The sequence below is a fragment of the Pogoniulus pusillus genome, chromosome 26, assembly GCF_015220805.1.
Source record: "Pogoniulus pusillus isolate bPogPus1 chromosome 26, bPogPus1.pri, whole genome shotgun sequence".
NCBI lineage: Eukaryota > Metazoa > Chordata > Aves > Piciformes > Lybiidae > Pogoniulus > Pogoniulus pusillus.
The window spans coordinates 5,515,401-5,534,681 of NC_087289.1; the positions used below are offsets into that span (position 1 = coordinate 5,515,401).

A 19,281-nucleotide genomic window follows, 5' to 3' on the forward strand; every position below is an offset into this window, starting at 1 on the left:
CAAATCAGACGGCGCGTCCGCCAGCCGGCCCCTCCTCCCTATTCAAGGGCGGCTGCGCAATGGTCGTTAAGGCGTCCGTCTCGGCTGGGCCTGACGTCGCCGGGGGACGGGAGTCGCCGCAGGACAAACCTCTCCCGGCCGCTCCGAGCTGAGCTACGGATTGGGACCGGCAGAGGGAGAGGGCGCTCCTGCTGGCAGCGGCCTCGGCGAGAGGAGTCCTCAGGGGGGTGTCATCGAGAAGCAAAAGCAGGCCTGGTCAACGCCAGCCCTACCTGGTGAACAGGGTCTGGGCCGTGCTTGAGCTGCTGCAGCGAATTCACATGCTGGACAGTGAGTTTATGTTTGGGCTGCTCGATGTGAGTCCAGACAAGCTCTGGACGTGAATTTGAGTTGTACTGGGGACCTGGTTTCTTACCGTGTTGAAGTATACAGCAAATTCTGCATGCACTGGGGGCTGGAGCTAACAGGAGCAGCATTATGGACAACATTTAAAACAAGTAGTTTGTGTTCCCTGGAACAAAAGCAGCCTTTTTGGTACTGCAGAAATTTGGGCTTTGTGTTTGTGCAACAAAGCACATTGTGGAGGAAAGTCTCTGGTTCGTTAAGACATCCACAAAGCCAGGCTGCTCCTTTGTGTGAGCACAACAAATTAACTCCTGTGCAGCTAATGCTAGGCAATAATAACTCATGAGAAAAATAAAGGCATTGGTTGTAGTACAGGCTTGGAATAAGACCAGTGAGCAGTCAGTGCCATCAATACATTCATGGTTCCACTTGCCTCCAGCTCGGCCACTGTACAAATGAGGAGAACACAAACATTAATAAAGGTCACATTTAATGCATAAGGACGAGGCTACTGCCAGTATAATCAACAAGAGATCTTAATAATGAGAATAAGTAGCGTTTATTTCCCTAATGTATGAGACCCATGCTCAGTTCCACACCATCAGTTTCAAAGTGTATGAACAGATCATTTTGAATCTGGGCAGAGCGCCAGGTACATGCTATGCTAATATATATGTTTTGTTAAGAGTCCTTCTTGGGATTTACGTAGGCTGTGTAATTGCATGCTCTCTAAGGAAGATGGACTAAAGACCACTGGGGAGAAGAGACTCAGGGGGAAATGGTGAGCAAAAATAAAAGCAGACCTGAAGAAGGCAGAGATAAATGGTTGTGTGTGGGAGAAAAACCAGCCAGGTGGAAGTATTGACATGCTGGTTTACACAAGACATAAGGAACTCAATCTTGTTTCTGTTCAGCCTCTTTATATATGAAAAAGTCAGAGACCACATGGAACCTTTACAGCATTGAAAGGCTTCTTTAACATATGGGTTTCCAGATTTTTTCAACATCTGGAAATTACAAAAGAGCTCATGGTTGAAGTGTGAAGTTCTTGACTGCTCTGGGCACAAGCTACAGCAGAATACATGATGCTATAACTCAAAATGTGACAGAAACCCTGGGATCTCTCTCTTAAAATGCTGTGGCTGCATTAGCACAAACGCCAACCACCCTTGAGCACATTGTCTTACCAATCTGCTTGCAAGAAAGATGCTGCAAGTCTCACTGTTTCTTGGTGCTGCTTTGTGCTGAAAACTTCACCTTTGCTTTCACATCTCTAGCAGGTGTGACAGTTTCTGAGCTACCATTGCAGGTGAGAAGACACCTCCAGCCTGCTTTCTGCTTCTGTAGAAGCTGTTCTCTCAAGGTGCAAATAAACAAGCTGGTGTTTCTGCAGATGAGAATAACTAGGAGATAGTTTCATCCCACCTCGTGCTTGAGGGACAGGATTGTACAGCTGCATATCTGCAGCCACCCAGATGCACATCATTCCTTGCCAAAACAAGGTGTGAGATGAAAGTCTAGCAAGCAGCATAGTCTTCGGATGTTGGGAAATGCAGGGAGCTTTCCAGCCTCTTCAGCAAAGTGTGGGAGCTCCCATCATCCTGAGCTCTGGAGATGTGTGCTGGCAGCTGTGGGGGTCAGAACTCTGGGAGAAGAGAGGTTAAATGGATGAAGCACGGTCAAGCACACTCACAGATGAAGAACAAAACTGCATCCGGGACTGTGTTAGCCTCTACAAAGCAGAGCTTACCCTTAGAGCTGCCAACCATTCAGTCATATGCAGATATACCTGCTAAAATGGCCAGGGTGCCAAAAGTTAATTTTATTTTGCTTTAAGTTGTTGGGAAGTAGAATTCTTGTAGACACTTGAGAAAACAGCTCTTAATCCTGGTGTATAATCTAGCCTAGCGTGTGATTTCTGAATGTAATGTCTAGTCTATGGGTTATGGATAAGGTCCTAAGTCCCCTAACATGCCTCTTTTCACAAGAGTTTTTGACTTAAGACACATTATTTATGAAAGATAAGGGAAAATATAAGAAACACAGAAGTCACTGCTTTCACTGGTGGCATTCTCCTCGGTGAGGTCAGATGATAATCTTCTTGTCAATAACACATCAGAATTGGAACTTCAGAAGAGGAAGAACCAGCTCTGGAATCATGCCCCAGGGCACTACAAAGCACACACTTACAAGGACTGAAGCTGGTGCCACCAGCCTGGCATGCAGGAGGCAGAGACAGGCAGGGTGTGAACACCAGCAGGATGAGCATCTGGAGGCACAGGGCGCCGAGAAGCCTGCAGAACCAGACACTGAGGTTGGTGTGATGGGAATTGCAGGGCAGAGGGGTGTCACTGTGCATTAATCACACTATTCCTTGCCTCTGTCCCTTACAGGTGACTTTACAGCCTCATGCCTTGGCTGCTGGCTCCACGACCCCACTGCTTGAGGAGGTTACTCTGAATTTATGGTTTCCTTTCTCAGGCAATGCAGGGAAATAAGGTGAATTATCTGCTGCCTAAAAGGGACTTAGACTGCAGAATCACAAGGGGAAGAGACAGGGTAAGTCAAGAGATAATGCCAACATTAAAAGATAAAATGGATTAACATCTCCCTGCACACAGAAAGCCGCGTGGGTGGAGCAAGAGGCTGCACTAGCTGTTTAAAAGGGGATGAGCCAGCTGGGCATCTCTGTATTTTTCTCTGGAAAAAAAGGGGGGAAAAAAAGGAGAAATCCATCCCAAAAGCTGAGCTTAGCTGATGCTCTCCTCTAAAGTTCACATCAGTCTGCCAGGCTGGCTGTTGGCAGTTGGGACATGTCAGGACAGCCTGACTAACAGACCCTCCTGGCTAACCTACATAGGACTATAAATGCAGCTGAATTTCACCTGCAGAGTTCAGCAAGAGGTTGCAAAAATGATGCATGGGAAATAGTTCACGATCTTGTATTTCCATTTCCATTTCAGCCTGGGATTTCAGCTTTTAACAGCTCTTGAGACAAATGACACCACGCACTGCTTGCCTGAGGCAGCCATTCCAGTGTGTCTGTAGGGTGACACAAACCGTGGTGGAGGGCCTGTTTAGGATGTGATTAAAGAGGTAATTCTCCCTCCACATGCAGATGAGATCTAAGCGTGGCTTAAGTAAATTACTGACTGGCTTGTTATAGCCCTGGCTGAGTTCCCTTGCTATGCAGGGTCTGGTTTTTTATATCCAATTTGCTTTGAAGCGCGGTGTCAGAACAGCATCCTAACATCTGCATCTCTGTGTGTGTCTGACACTCCTTTGGAAGACAGGACCCGGGGGACCCACCATGGATGGTTCTGAGGTGCTGGCTAAGCCCCATCAGTTTTCCTAATAGTTTTTGATGTTCATTCCCTGAAAGCTCTCTCTTCTCACAGTGCCGGTCTAGGGTTTGATCTTTAGCAAATAGTGGACTGAAAGACAGAAGCACTTTACTCTTGGCTAAAGGATTTTTAAGAGAAGTGTGCTTTATTCCCAGTGTGGTCCAGATGAGAGTGCAGATCTCAGGGAGGACAGCAAACTCTCTTGTTTCCACTCATGCACTTCTACACCGTGTTTTGGCTCTTGATCTGTGTCCTGGAGAGGTTCTCAACCCTAGCAGCTACCTCTCTGCTTCCCCACAATACAGAATAAGCTCTGCCCTTTGGTTTGTCATATGTGTGGGCCATTGTCCTATGGAGTTTAAAATTACTTCTAGCACCTTGTGAGCTTCTGTCTCATCCCTTGGAGTTTTTCCATTCTCTCCACAAGGAGCCCGAGAGGCTTGGCTGTTAGCCTCTATTTTCCTGCCCTGCACAACCATTCAATCTAGTAATGGCCCTGCTTCAGCTTCTTGGGCATTGTCCAGTTCTTGTCATAAACTGGAAGATTTATTCCTCTCCGAGGGCTGTGATGTATGCAGGGGGAATGGGAGCTGTTCGTATGCGAGACCCGTACCGCCGCGCCGTCAGAACAAAGGACACGCTTTAGTGTGGTCCTGCAACGCTGGCCGTTCGCACGGGTCCCTTCGGGGTGCAAAAACCCCGCGATGCTGCAGGGCACCTCATGTGTCCAAAAGACAGCGGCAGAAGCTTCCCTCTCCTGTAACTAAGCAGTGCTGGGGCGGCGGTGGAGCCGGGCAGGTGGCGCTTGCTGTGCCACAGCTCCGCAGTAGCCGCCGCCAGCACGGCCGGCCGCCCGTCCCCGGCTCGGGGGACCCGGCCAGCCTCCGCACCGTCGCCAGCGGGCGTGGCGCGGCCATGGCGGCCCGGTTGCCGAGGGACGCCGGGACGCGGGGCCGGGGCCAGGCCGCCCGGGGGCGGAACGCTCCGCACGCGGCCGCGCGTTCCGGGGGAAGGAGCCGCGCGCAGGACACCGGCGCCGCCATCATGGCGGCCTGAGGCGCGGCGGGTACGGCGCCGGGAGCCGCAGGGCGGGAGGCCGGGCGGAGAGGCCGTGAGCGGAGAGGTAACCCCGGGAAAGGGAGGAGCGGCCTGCCCGCCCCTCTACATACCGACCTCTTCCCTTCCCTGCTCCACGGCTGCGTCCCGGCCCTACCGGGCATGCGTCTCCCGAAACCGTGAGAAGCGAGCGGGAACCGGGGAGGCGGCGAGGGGCGAGAGGGCCTCGTGACGGGATCCCGGGTAGATGCCCAACCGCGGCGGGGCTGGGCCCGCCCAGTAGGGCACAGATCGCCGCCCGGCGGGCCCCAGCGCCCTGCCGGGGGTCTGTGAGGCGGGAGGGCCGAGGGACCTGGGCGCCTCCGTGCTCTGCAGCCTGCCTCCCGCCTGTGGGGTCTCTGCGCCGCTGCCTGCCGTGAACCCCCTCCATACACCTAAGGAGGGCTGCAGCAAGGCATGACGCGGAGAGAAGCCCCGATTTGTCCCCATGTGGGGTCAATAGAGCCTTGGAGTAAGCTCCGTTAAAGTGTTCTCTGTGTTTCAGTCACCTCTCACTAGGGTGAGTCCGTTGTGAAAAGAGCCAGCGGTGTCCCTGGTGACACGGGTGTGCAGATGGGTTGCAATAGCAGTGCAGTTGTCTGAACGTTAACTTGTAAAGGGGCAAAGAACTGGCGTTCCTTTCTTAGCGGGGCATAAAGCCAGCCTTATACACCAGCATTTCTTTCGATTACCTGAGAGGGAGGACAATAATAAGGAACCTCTGAAATTGGTTCTCATTTCCCAGCTAAGTCACTTCATGTGAAAATCACCTGTCTTGTGTGCCTTTTGCTTACTTGTGACCATGGAAATTAGTACTGATGTGCCCTCACATTGAGTGTTACTGCATTACTCAAAACTGAGATGCTGTTCAGCCAGGCTGTGTGCATATCTCTGACGGAGAGTCCCAAAGAGACTTTACACTGAGAAGTCTTTGTGTGGAGAATGCAACAAATTGCCTACTCAGGTTGGGATCATTTGTACCTGCAGGTGGAATGGGGTAAAGTGTATTTTTAGAAGTTGACTAATAAAGGAAGCTGGCTCTGTTTCCTTCACAAGTATTAATTTGGTTAGGCCTGGTTGAAAAGTGCAGACACCTGTGTGACTATACCGGTCCCACATGGACAGATGTGGTCTCACAGAACGAGACAAGTGTTCTGGTGTCTGGTTTTCTTCACCGAGGTGAAGGTTGCTTGCTATGCTTGAGAATGAACCAATACAAACACAACACAAAACACCCTTACCTGTTAAGTTCTTTGTTCAATGTATGAATAGTGTTCAGAAGTTGTTTTCTCAGTTGTTTGTAAACAAACAACTTATTTTGTTGAACTTGTTACCGAACAGTGATTTACATTTCAAAAGCAACGTTTTTGGTGCTGGGAGACAACATGCACACCAGAAATGTCAGTCAACCACTGAAGACAAAGACCTCTCTTTACAAGGAATTAAACAGAGCCTTTGTAGAGAGGGTATTTTTATCACATAAGCTTTCCAGTTAACCCAAAACACTTTAACTCTACTATGTAGACTGGTAAGCTACTTACAAGCCATAGTTCTTTTTGCCTTTTAGACTCAGAAAGCAACAGGAATTATGTATGCATGTTTTATCTATAGCCAGTGTCAAAGAAAAAGGTGCAATGCACAGGCCTACAAGGCAGATCAATTCTTAACAGGTAATTAAGTTAGTTGTTATTTTGAAGCAATGTAATGAGGAAGGAGGAGGTCTTCTCTGGCCTCTAATAGACATAATAACAAGTATCTTTGCAGTTGGCATTATTTGTCAGCATCAGTAGAAGTCTTAACTCCTTTCCTCTTAGCAGAAGTAGATCTTTTTAGGGAACTGACTAGACAGTCTGCAGGAATTTTGCTGAGATACTGTGTAAATAATTGTTGTTCCCTAGATAAATCTGCATTCAAACCTGCTGGGTTCCTGGCCTGCTATCTGCTTACAGAAAAAAAGCCCTGGCTCTGCTGACTGGAAATATTATTATGCTGGGCATACCTTCTCATCCACTGCCAGACAGAACCCAGCAGAGGAGAAAAGATGTATTAATATTATGTTCTTTTATTGACAGATTGAAAACCTAGAATGGCAGGAGAACAGAAACCGTCCTGCAATCTTCTAGAGCAGTTTATTTTACTAGCCAAAGGTACAAGTGGCTCAGCTCTGACTGCTCTTATAAATCAAGTGTTGGAGGCTCCTGGGGTTTATGTCTTTGGAGAGCTATTGGAGTTAACAAATGTACAAGAGGTAAGAGATGAGTTTCTATCCCAATGCCCCTTCTGCACTCTCAATGTAAGGGGTCTCTAGAAGTTTCCACAGATGGCTTGTGCTTAAAATTTCTGTGCCAGGAGGTGCCTGCTGCACCTTACCTTGTTTCTGAGATGTTTGCATATGAAAGATTGAGGTTGCATTTGCTTGTATATGTTAGATGTTAAAAAGTACCTGTGTAAAACTTTGCTTCTTTAATGCAGTTACTAATACAGCAAAAACCTGGCAGCAGCAGTACAGTAACAATTTTAACAAGGCACTTAGCCAGACAAGGACAAAAAAACCACTGTTTTTACTTCTAGAGTGTCCTGGAAAGCACAACTTCAGTGCTCTCCAAAAGTGTTTGTCAACAGATGTCTAGGCCTGGGTGGTAACCAAATCCAAAACATTGCAAACCAGGGTGGAAATTAAGTTCCAGAGCTTCTGAGCATGCCTCACTAGCGACTGCCTCTACTACAATGATGGAATCTAGGTTGAGTGTCTCTGCAGCTATGGTAATGTGGCATACAGCAAGTCTGGCTGTCCAGATGTCCTATTGGATATGCCAAAAAATGTGTCTATGGTTATTCAGCATCAACTTACAAATGTGGGTTTTATTTCCTGGATCTATGTGCAGCAAATGATATTAATAAACCTTGCTCAATAAAAACCCACTGATTGATGTTGCACTTATTGCAGTGAAGTGTTTGCATGTGAGAAGGGTGCTGTGGCTTCCAAATGTATTTACAGTGTTCTAGCTTGCTTCGCTTTGAAGTTTGTGGCTCTGCAGGTAGATTGTCTTAGCTTTCTCAGTAAGAGCATGGATGCAGCCAAGCACACTATTGCCTGCTTGCTTGTCACATGGTGAGAAGAGCTGGTCCAGAAAGATGCCAGCTGAAATCACGAGTCACTTTTTTTAATTTGAGCTCCTGAAGTGCCACACAAAGCAGGTGATAGTCCAAAATGTGGCTGAGTTCAGGTGCATAGAAATAGCTGGATCACCTTGATTAAAGCTTCTGAAATTTGCTGCTGCTCCTGAGGCCCATGAGGGTCTACCTTTTTAAAATTGGGACATAATTACTTTTCTGGGTGCTGCTTGCCCCGTGCAGACTTGAAACATTCTCTGGAGAAGTTGCCTAGTGGGGGTCATGTTGGTTGTTACCATGTTACATGGAGCTTTTGTTTTCTTCCCATCCAGCTTGCTGAAGGGTCTAATGCTGCCTATTTCCAGCTGCTGAACCTGTTTGCATACGGAACGTACCCAGACTATGTAGGTAAGAGACTGATGCCTGTTTGCAGAGTATGAGAGTGAGTTGCCCTTTAGAACTGTCAGAGGCAACTCTTTGCTTTCTGTGGTTTCTGATGTAGTGTGGCTGGGTCAAAATGTCCAAGAACAGAACTTGTGTGGGAGGAGAATTGTTCATAAGTGATCTCTTGGTCATAGGTGCTTTTAATTAGTGCAGTGTGAAGGAAGGACTGGAGACTGTGGTGTCTTACTGGTTCAGATTGGACTGCAGCACTGGGTTGTATTGGTCTGTAGCAGTATTCATTGATATTCACAGGCTGCTTACCTCTGCGGAGTGCAATTTCAGACATCTGGTTTGAAATTTAGATTGCATCAGTTCTGGAAGCTGCAGAAAACTTAGGCAAAATTGTTCTGCATTATTTATAACAAAAAATTTAAAGAATAACCTTTTATTCTGTGATGGCATTGCTGAAAGAAACTGAAGCATTTCTTAGCTAGAATACAAATGGCAATAATTACTTTGATACAGCTTCAGAAGGACTATGTGTGAATCATTTTAGTATTTTTTGGGATGTGCTTTTATCTCTGGTGCTTATGCTTCCATTCTGCTACAATTTAATACTTCATTTGTGGGTGGCAACCTAATCCAGACCATTACAGTGTGTGACAAATAATTCTGTCATACTGCTGGCTATCACTGTGGTGGATGAGATGTCTAATTCCTGTAAGGAGAGGTTGCATCTATAAGTGCAAGGACTGGAAATTTCAGTGGTTGTGGAGCAATGTGAACCTCAAGAATTCTGTGTCTGATTAGAGGATGTGTTTGCTATGTATGGGTCTTGTGTCCCAACATGTGACAGCAAAGTCTGTTCTTGCTTTTCTACAGAAGAGATAAAAAGGGGGAAAGTAGTCCAAATGTAGAGCATTGGATGTGGTGGGATGGATGAGAGAACTTGAGTGGCTCTGAAATACTAATTTCTATTAAAGCAGATCTTTTAAAGAGTATCTTTGCATTGGAAAGCTGTCTGTTTCCTCCCCATTTTTAAATATTCATGAGGTACATGAAGATAATCAACAGTCAAGCCATCTAAGATTTAATAATTTCTTTCCTCTTCCTCAGCCTGGTACTTTCAACCCTAAATTTACTTTACACTTTCAATTCTAAATCATTCAGTTCTTCAGAGGAATAAGACCAGCTGTCCTTACAGCCTAATCAGCAAAGGGAGAAGATTTTATTCTGTCAACTCACTAATGAAATAAAAATGACTTGGTGGTAGAAACAAAGCATTGGCTAACTGTTTTGGCAGGACACCACTTGTGTAGATGTGAATTATATTCTAATTCCAAAACCAGAATGACTAAAATAGCAGAGAATAATGGAAAGGCCAACTTGTTTTTTAACTTTTCTCCTCTCTCCCTGGATGTGCTAATCTGTCATCAGCAGCAGCTCTCTCTACTCACTGGCACCCACAGTAGCTGGAATTGTCCAGCCTCTCAGAGAGTAGTGTTCCACAGCCTGGATTATGTATAATCCTTGAAGGAAAGTCCTGAATCTTGTCTTTTTAACATTAACAGCAAACAAAGATAACCTGCCTGAATTAACAGTGACTCAGAAGAACAAGCTGAAACACTTGACAATTGTAAGCCTGGCTTCCAGAATGAAGGTAAAGTACACTGTGTGTGAGAGTACTTGGCTCTTTGGTTTTGAAAATGACATCACTTCCATAGCACTGAAGTTGTATGGCACTGCCCAAGTACTCACAAAGAGTCCTGCAACTAGGAAAGTACCAGTAATGCACAGCCTTCCCTCATGGTGCATTTGGAATGTTAACCTAGTGGACTTCCATGGAATGAGATGTGGGAGGTGTCTGCACTGACATGCACATTAACCAGGAAGGGCTGGGAGACTTTGTACGGCTTCTTTCATTGTGGGGGCTGGAAAATGATTCTTAAAAACACTGACTTGTTGTTCAAGATTAAAATAAACAACGTTCTTAATTTGGTACACAATCCCATTACCTTTTTTTCCTCCAGAGCATGCTATGCCAAAGCTTCAGGAATTACTGAAGCAGTGGCAGAGTGTTACGTAGCCCAGTGGCAGGTGTTTGTTCTGCCATGACCGGTCACTGTTGTACTTGAGAGCTAAAAAGTCTAGGCTGCAAGAAACTCTTGGGTTTTGACCTTCTGAGACTTAGTTGTTCATTTTGGTGCTGGGACTGTTAACTTATTCTTGGACTTACTGTTTTTAGTGCATTCCCTATTCTGTGTTGCTGAAGGACCTGGATATGAGGAATCTGAGGGAGTTGGAAGATCTGATTATTGAAGCGGTTTATACAGATATTATCCAGGGGAAGCTGGATCAACGAAACCAAGTGCTAGAGGTGGATTTTTGTATTGGCAGAGACATTCAGAGGAAGGACATTAGTAACATTGTCAAAACACTCCAGGAATGGTAAGGCAGTCTCTTCCTTGTGCCTTTGTTCCTTGTCCATAGCTTGCTTCCTTTTTTTTTTCTTTACCCATTTTCTTTTAATCAGGAGTCTCATAGCTTCAGCAGGCATTTGGAGGAGTCTATTGGAGAAGTTTTCAGAGATCCCATCTGAGATTCAATTTGTGTTACATATGAAGTCAAACTATACTAGATCTTAGGATGCTGCTTTCTCTGTAGGTTTTTACATGGTAGAACCCTAGTGAGGAGTTAAGGCCTTTTCAAACTGACATACCAACATGATCTTGTGAGAGCTATTCCCCTTTCTGCTGCTACACTGAATAATCAAAATAGAACTGTCCATTACTTTTCTACCTTTTTTCATTGTGATGAATACCAAATTGGAAAACTATAGAGAATCACAAATTTGAAGTCTCAGTTGCCTTTGTTTGCCTTCTCTTTGTTCCTGAAAATGCAGGCTGCAGGCAACCATACTGGGACTGTCATACTATATTTCTGTACCTTTGCCAGGAAGCTGCTTCTTGTGTTTTCTGTAAGATTCTCTTCCCACCTAAAGAAATTCCCATGTAAAGTGTGGAGCTTGTGGCAGGTTCTGAGCTGACTAAGAATTGCTTCCTAGCCACTGTGGTAATGAGTATATGAAAAGTAATTAAACTGTTGGGCAAATACACTGCCCTGAGGTGGGGACATGTTTTTTGCTTCTTTTCTCCAACTCCATCAATCCTGTCACAGCAGGAGGACTCTGGCAGCTTCCAGAACCTTACAGCACTGTTTGGAAGGTAACAGAAAACCCTCTGCCAATTCCTTTCTCTCTTCTGCAGTTATGAGTTCTGTGCTGGAGGAGTGCTCTTGTCTTTTGAACATTAAACATGTAGCAAATTCTCTCAGTCTGACATTTTGGTTTAATTTCAAAGTTGTACTTTTGAAAAATTCCCTATTTAAGGCAGTAAGTCAGATTAAAAGGGAAGTCAAAAGTACATCTCATGGGCACTTGCTTTCTGACAGTAAGAGTAACATGGACAGCAGCCAGGCAGAAAGGGACCTGGTTGACAGTCGACTGAACATGAGCCGGCAATGTGCCCAGGTGGCTAAGAAGGCCAATGGTATCCTGGCCTGCATCAGGAATAGTGTGACCAGCAGGACCAGGGAAGTCGTTCTTCCTCTGTACTCAGCGCTGGTAGGGCCACACCCTGAGTACTGTGTTCATTTCTGGGCCCCTCAATTTAAGAACGATGTTGAGGTACTTGAATGTGTTCAGAGAAGGGCGCCAAGGCTGGTGAGGGGGCTGGGGCACAGCCCTATGAGGAGCAGCTGAGGAAGCTGGGGTTCTTCAGCCTGGAGAAGAGGAGGCTCAGGGGAGACCTCATTGCTCTCTACAACTACCTGAAAGGAGATTGTAGCCAAGTGGAGGTCAGTCTCTTCTCCCAGGCACCCAGTGGCAGAACAAGAGGACACAATCTCAAACTGTGCCAGAGCAGGTTTAGGCTGGATGTTAGGAAGAAGTTCTTCACAGAAAAAGATTGTCCATTGGAATGGGCTGCCTAGGAAGGTGATGGAGTCATGATCCCTGGAGCTGTTTAAAAGACTGGATGAGGCACTTAGTGCTATGGTTTAGTTAATTAGAATATGTTAGGTGATAGGTTGGGCTTGAGGGTCTTTTCGAACCTGGTTAATTCTGTGATTCTGTGGCTGTAGAGTGCTGTAAGCTGCAAAGCTTGTTCTTGCCAACTTTTTGGAATGGTAACATTTAAGCAGGAGGTATTACAATCTCCTAAATGTTTGAGTATGGCTTTCCAGAGTACCTGATTGAGCTGATCCAGAGAGGACTTGAAAACGCTGCTTGACATGGATTGTATCTTGCAGGTGTGATGGCTGTGAGGCAGTTCTTTTAGGAATTGAGCAGCAAGTTCTTAGAGCCAACCAATACAAAGAGAACCATCACCGAACTCAACAGCAGGTAGAGATGGAGGTGGGTACAGAGTCGCTTCAGACTGCTCTATGCTCTTTGGTAAATGTTTGTTTATGGAAGAAAATAATCTGCTAACACCTGGCTAATGATCATGGCTTCTCTGAAGCAGGCTAGCAATCATGCAAATCAGATGTGGTAGTTTGGGGTAAGAAGAAAACACATCTGTTTTCATGTGCTAGTAACACCACAAATATCAAATCTGCCTGCTCTGAGCAGGTTTGACCTTGTCTTTATACATTTTCATGATTTTAGGCTAGGTAACTGCACCAGCTACTGGTTTCCTGAACTGATTGTTCAGGGAAAGTGTGCTTTTAACATAGAGCTTTGATGAAGTTCTGTTCCTTCTGTATCAGGCAGGCAGGAAGGATAAATCAGTTCTCTTTATTTTAAACCTGAAAGTACCAAAACCTCTCGAGTCTCGTTGCTTCTGCAAAAAGTGCCCTCAGCAGATTCCTTCTAGGGGCCAAGATAAGCCCCCGGGCAGGGCTCTCTCACACTGTCCAGCAGCAACGGCTTTTGCCGCTGTGCCATGTGCAGCTGGACAGTAGATGGCAGCACGGGCACGCGATTTCAGCACCTACTGATGTGTACTTACTTGTGAGAACAAATCTTGGCTAATACAGCTGTAAAGGTGAAAATGGTCCTCCTGAGACACTTGCTCAGGGTTTATTTCTTGCAGAGTGCTGTATCCCTGCAGGTTTATGTTCGACTTCTGAAGCAGCATATACTTGACAGCTTGATTGGCATCCACAGTGCATTTGATTTGTCAGATGCCTTTGGCCTGGAGTTGGCACACCCAAAACTTGTTTTGCCCTGTATTTATTGTTTGGTTGGGGTTTTTCGTTTGTTTTGCTTTGGTTGAGTGGTTTTTTTTTTTCCCTCGTGTTTCTGGTGAGCCGGACAGAGTATGGTGCCTGATGCTCTCTCCTTTTCAGCCAGAGCAGCAGAAGCACTACTGCTGCCTCCCACTAAACCAGTTTCTGTTTCTCGTAGCTGTGGCTCAGCCTGCACGGCCAAAAGGCATTTTCCCTTCTAAAATGCTGTCCTAAGTGCTGTTTCTTTCAGTCTGCTTTGTCTTTCCTGCTTCTTGGCCAACAGAATGGTAGGATGGCTGCTTTCTTAACTAAGGCAGGAGCAGGTCCCTCTATCCAGCCAGAAATGTAATACAATATTGTGCCATTGTCTGTTAGGAATAAAAAAAAGTATTTTCTGGTTACTCTGTATTGGACCCAGAATGGAAATACTAACAACTCTGGCTGTAAGTGAGGATGAAACATTACCTTAATAAACTCAAGTGCAGAGCACGTTTCTAGTGGGAGAGTTTATTTCATAGTCTGCGCTCTGTACTCCAGGGGCTTTTCAGTATGTTTATCAACAGAGTTTCTGCTGCGAGGGGAGGAAGAAGCAGGTGTTGATTCACTGTCTCTTCTTGGCCAGGTCACAAACATAAAGAAAACATTAAAAGCCACAGCCTCATCGTCGGCACAGGAGATGGAACAGCAGCTGGTAGAGCGAGAGTGCCCTCCACACACAGAACAAAGGCAGCCCACAAAGAAGATGTCCAAAGTCAAAGGGCTGGTCTCCAGCCGTCACTAGAACATACCATCTAAATGTCATTCAGCTAGGAATGACAACAGGACGAGCAAAAAAAGGGCCTGTGTCTCCTTTTTCAGTGGGTTCTGGGCCAGTCACTTCCAGACTGGCAAATAAAAGCCCTGTTTGAATACAGCTCCCAGTTAGCAGCACCTGGCTAAGTTACACTGTGCAGCCCCTATGAATTCCCAGGGTGTCCCTGTTCTGGTCCTATAAAGAGGCACTTCTGAAGAGAGAGACTAACCAAAAGGGGCAGCAAAACAAAAAAAAGAAATCTGTGGACAGTTTTGCTCCCTCCCAGCCAGTCTCATTGCTGCTTAACCTTGAGGAAGCTGCTGTACAAAATGGGATCTTGGCAGAACTTCTGTAGCAAGTGTCTGAATCCCAGGGTTGAAGTGTGGCTACCAAAGCCAGGCTGGGAGCGAGGAAGCCATCAACACAGATCTTTTCATTCCCAAAGGGAGCGCAGAAAGGTTTCTAGGCCAGGAACTGCTTTACATGGAAGTCTTCAGCCTTTCCACTGCCCCTGTCTATTTTAAACTGGGGTGAAATTCACACTACCTCGCTCTGTGAAGATGAGATTCAGTGCTGGGCTGTTTACTTAACTGTCTGTTTACTGCCCTTACTAAGCCCTTTAATCTCTCACAGATTTAAAGCACTGTACTGCATCTCTGAGGCACCAATACAATAAGGAAGAAAGCAGGCTGCTCTTTCAAGCCTTCCTTCTTGCAGGTGGCTAGTTAGGGGCATACTAGAAACTGTTCCTTTTGAATGTGATGTGACCTCCCAGAGCTGCTTGTGAGTTGTTTCCCCCATTGATACCTTCAAAGGGTAATGCATTCGCTAAGGGCTGCGTGGGAGAAGAGCCCATTTAGCAGCACCGTGGCAGGCTGGTGGCCCAGGACCCACTGGCAGGGGTCGCAGCAGCATCCCCTTGCTGAAGCAATGGACTTGACCAGTCTTTCTGAATTCTGAACACTTTCAGGTTGTATTTTCCTCCATTTTTTTGTACATTGTTGTGATTCTAAAGCATTTCAGCCTTTGTTTTGTGTTGTTTTTTGTTTGTTTGGGTCTTTTTTTGTTACGGTCTAACTTCAGGTGGTTTGCACCTATTTTGGCAAGGTGTGGGGCTATTTTTTTTTAAGGGGGAGGATGGGGTTGGCATTGAAACCACAATTCACAAAAAAAGCACATTTTAGGAAAAGAAATTAAACCCGTTGATTTAATGTCAGAGTCTTGAGTCTTGGCTTTGAGGCTGTTTTAGGCTTGTAGTCCCACAGCACTTGTTCACTTGAGCATTTACTTCATTCTTGATCTTACGTGGTCGGGTCTGACTAATCTCCCTGATGCTTCCAAGAGGCAGGGAAGTGGTTTTCCAATTCTGCCAGTGGTTTGTCCAATTTGCTCAGAAGGATCTGTGGCAAAGCTGGTAGCTGAGCCAAATGCCCTGACCTTTGTTGCCTAAGTATGGAAGGTTTGCAGTTGTGCTCTGTCTTAGGCCGTTTGATTCCACCCTCTTAGTCTAGCAGAGTACTTACTGCTTTGTGGTTTGGCCCCTGCATTTCACTCCATGCTGTAAAGAGAAGGGCTTCCTGTGTGCAGGCAGGGGAGCTGTTTAAGCAGAGGACTGTGACAGTGCCCCAGTCCTGCAGCCAGCTGTCACCTGCACTTGCTTGTGCAATGCACGTGCCTTCCCCTTACTGCTACCAGAATTCTTTGCCATCTGTGTGTTTTCAGTCTTCAGTCACGGGACTGATTGGACACTTGTGAAAGTAAATTCCTCCTCTTCTCCTGCAGTGCAGACACACCAGCTATTAATCTTGAAAGGTAGATCTAAATATCTCCCATCCAGTTGCCTGGATCACATCCCTTGATTTCAGATCCTTTGCCAGCTCTCTCTCCCCCTAGAAATGCTAGCAAAAAAAAATCCTAGGGAAGGATGTCAGGTGAATAAGCCCAGAGCTCAAAGCCTTCCCCTGAATCTCAAGGGAACTGTTTCCTAAGCAGTGACAGGACTGGTTTCTGTGCTTGCTTCTCCCAGTGTTTAGCTGACAGCTCCCTAGGAGGTGTAGGTGGACTCTATGTACCCAGGCCGAATAGATCTGTATGATGGAGATGAACTGAGTCTTCCTGGCTTGTGTGGGTAGCTGTACTGTACTGGTCATCCAGTTCCTGACTAGATTTGACTGGTAACAAGAGGTTCTGTGGTCCCCACTGGCTCTTTCATTTCCTTCCCATTTTTAATATGAGTCTTGCAAAGAGGCAAGATGAATACAGATGCCTTTGGAAATCATTTTAGCTCCTCAGCTAGCTACAATCTGCTGGGAAAATAGATGTGAATTTGGTGTCTTTGGTGTTTATTCCCTGCCAGTCACAGAAGTCACATTAGTTTGCTGAAGCTTCTTTAGGGTAGTGGAAGTTCTTAAGTTGTTCTTACGCTTTTGCTGTTCTCAAAGCCTGGCTGGGGGTGAAGTTCTTATTTATGCTTCAGTACACATTGCCTTTGATCAACAAAGAAACAAGGGAGGAAATAGCACTTTGAATAAAGAGCTGTCCCGTGTCTGATGGTGATAGAGGACAGAGAAGGAAGTGGAGTATTGGAGGGAACTGAGCTGTTTGCATGTTTGGCTTTCCTGGTGTGCCAGCGACTGCACTTGGTGCCGCAAGAGGAGGAGGGTGTCTTTGCAATGAGCCCAGTCTGAGATGAGTCATTAACAAATGACATGCACAGAGTACCTGGGGGAGGCAAACAGCTCTGCAGCAGCTGGTTAATGAATCTGGCTTGAAAGAAAGAGTTAGAGGCTATTCCAGGAATGAAGCAGAAGGCATAGTTGTTAACAGGGAAGAATGCAGGAGGTGCTGTGCTGTTTGAGAAGGACAACAGATAAAGCCTCCATTGACTTTCTGTGACTGCAGCAACTTGGAGCAGTTGTGTGAATTAGGGGTTGGCAGGGGCTAAATTGTGGACAGTTTCAAGGGGAGGGTGCCTAGAGAGCCTAGTTGAGCCATGGGGAAATCAAAGCAGAGGTGGAGTTGATGCAAACTCCCATGTATTGTTTCTGCTTGCTGGAGGCATTTAACAGAGCACTACTGGACACTGCTCCCTGATGTGGGGAGAGCTTCCTGCCTTACTTCGTTTTATGGCACCAATGGGCTGCTCCAGCTGCAGCTCACTTGAAGATTGCAGCAGGACAAAGTTTGAGCTATTGAACTTCTGTTTGCTGCTCTTACCCGGGGGGGGACAAAGTAGATGGAACTGCCTTCCCTCTGCTCTTCAGGGCTTTATTGCCGTGTTCTGCAGCTCCACTTGTACTAGTGCTTGTTTAATATGGAATTGAGCACTGAGCTGGAAAATGGAAGAGAGGATCTCAGCTGATTGCAGTGCTGGTAGACTGCCCTAGCCCTAAAGCTGTGCCTCCTGCTAACAAATGTCCCTGGCATTCCTGCTGTGACTCAGTTGATACCAGCTAACATCAGGCAATTCTGGAACATCATGAAGCAGTGCCGATGTCAATCTTTTTACAGGAAAAAAAAGGTTTACTTGAAGTCTGTTGTTCTTCTGCTTCACACCTCCTCAGATATGTTGAATGCTGGCTTAGTCTGTAGAGAGCAGAAGGGAAAATCAGTGATGCTGACAGGTCCTGCTGTGTTCAAATTTGAGACCCATCCTGCAATCAGTCTTGTGTGAGTGAAGGCCCATGGGTGCTTGTAGAGCTCCATGCAGGCTTGTAGATGTTTTTCTGTGGGTCAGCTACAGGAGCAGGACCCTGCAGAGCTGCTCTCCAAGTGAAGCTGAGGAAAAGTGAGGCTTTTGTGCCTGTAGAAGAGAGCAGTAGTAAGAGATGGTCCTACCATTGCTGCAAAGTGGATGGGTTTGTTGTTAGCATTCTGCTTGTCCTGTAAGGGAGAAATGCTTTGCTCCATGTGTGCAAAAAAGGAATTTGGGCTTAACTTTCTTCCAGGAGAGGCAGAAGGGAGAGTCTCACCAATTTTGGTAACTGTGTTGAAATGTTACAAATCACAAGGATAAACCAGACAAGGGTAAACCAGACTTTTCCTAAATTGTGTTTCTAAGCTGTTCAGAAAGGTCTCTGGAAACCACTTAAAGCCAGCCTCCAGATGGGGTAACATGGTCAAAGCTGCTGCACTCCTGGTGCTGCTGTTTGTTACTTCAGTGTCTGAGCTGATTGCAGACTTTGCAACCAAGGGAAATAGCATTGCCCCTTGTGATTCTGAATAATGGGGAAATACAGAAATTGAAGAACCTGCCTCCCAAGTATACAGACTCACCTCCCCAGATCTCTGGCCCTTACCCTCGTGCAAAGTTCTGTGTTGGTTCTCCTCCACACATACACTAAGTCCTTTATAGCATCTGGCCTAATGCAAGAGAACCAAAACCTGAAGCCTTCTTGCTTATTTTGATGTAAGCTGAGAAAGAGTAACCCAGGGACATTAAGAAAGGTAAATTAAGTTTAGACTGATCTCAGCTTCTGCGTGTAACCTGAACCTTGTGTTTTCCTTATGGACTTTGAACCTGACAGCCTGACTGGATTTCTCAGCAGAGCTTTTAGAAATATGTCATTGTGTCACTGTGCTCGATGCTCAAGGTTGGTGTCTCTCAGGGACTGATGATATTTTGCTGATACTGTCTCAGATTTTGCCCTGCCACAGAGCTACCAGAGGTAAGTGATGGAAGCTAAAGAGGTGTGCTTTAAAGAGAGCATATTTACCCCTACCTTGGGCTGCACCCTGCTTCTTAGCAACGCTGTGGTAGTACCTCCATCTGCCGTAGTGAACCATGTGAAGCATTAGGCAGAGCAGCATTTTGCTTCCTGTCTCCAAATACTCAGGCACTCACACTTTTTTTCTGCAGTGTACAGTAGTAACGAGATGCTTGGATGTATTTTCTGCAGGCTGAAAATTGCACGAGTGTGATAGCTGTGACCGTGGCTTTTTGATATCAAGAAGACAAGGAGATGTCCCTGCTCTAGG

The 19,281-nt window shown here is 46.1% G+C and overlaps 1 protein-coding gene across 3 annotated transcripts; it reads left to right on the top strand.

Annotated features, from left to right (window-relative positions):
- Positions 1-99: 99 nt before the first annotated feature.
- Positions 100-15,515, top strand: COPS7B (COP9 signalosome subunit 7B). Of its 3 annotated transcripts, XM_064164743.1 has the most exons (8): positions 100-2,659; positions 2,739-2,904; positions 6,857-7,032; positions 8,231-8,306; positions 9,854-9,942; positions 10,528-10,730; positions 12,591-12,696; positions 14,134-15,515. In XM_064164743.1, exons 3-8 carry the CDS (start codon positions 6,871-6,873, stop codon positions 14,290-14,292), a joined length of 795 nt encoding a protein of 264 aa, XP_064020813.1. In that variant the 5' UTR covers positions 100-2,659; positions 2,739-2,904; positions 6,857-6,870; the 3' UTR covers positions 14,293-15,515. The 3 variants fall into 3 exon arrangements, with proteins under 3 accessions (XP_064020813.1, XP_064020812.1, XP_064020814.1); XM_064164742.1 differs by lacking the exons at positions 100-2,659; positions 2,739-2,904 and adding an exon at positions 4,655-4,812; XM_064164744.1 differs by lacking the exons at positions 100-2,659; positions 2,739-2,904 and adding an exon at positions 4,837-5,304.
- Positions 15,516-19,281: the final 3,766 nt, after the last annotated feature.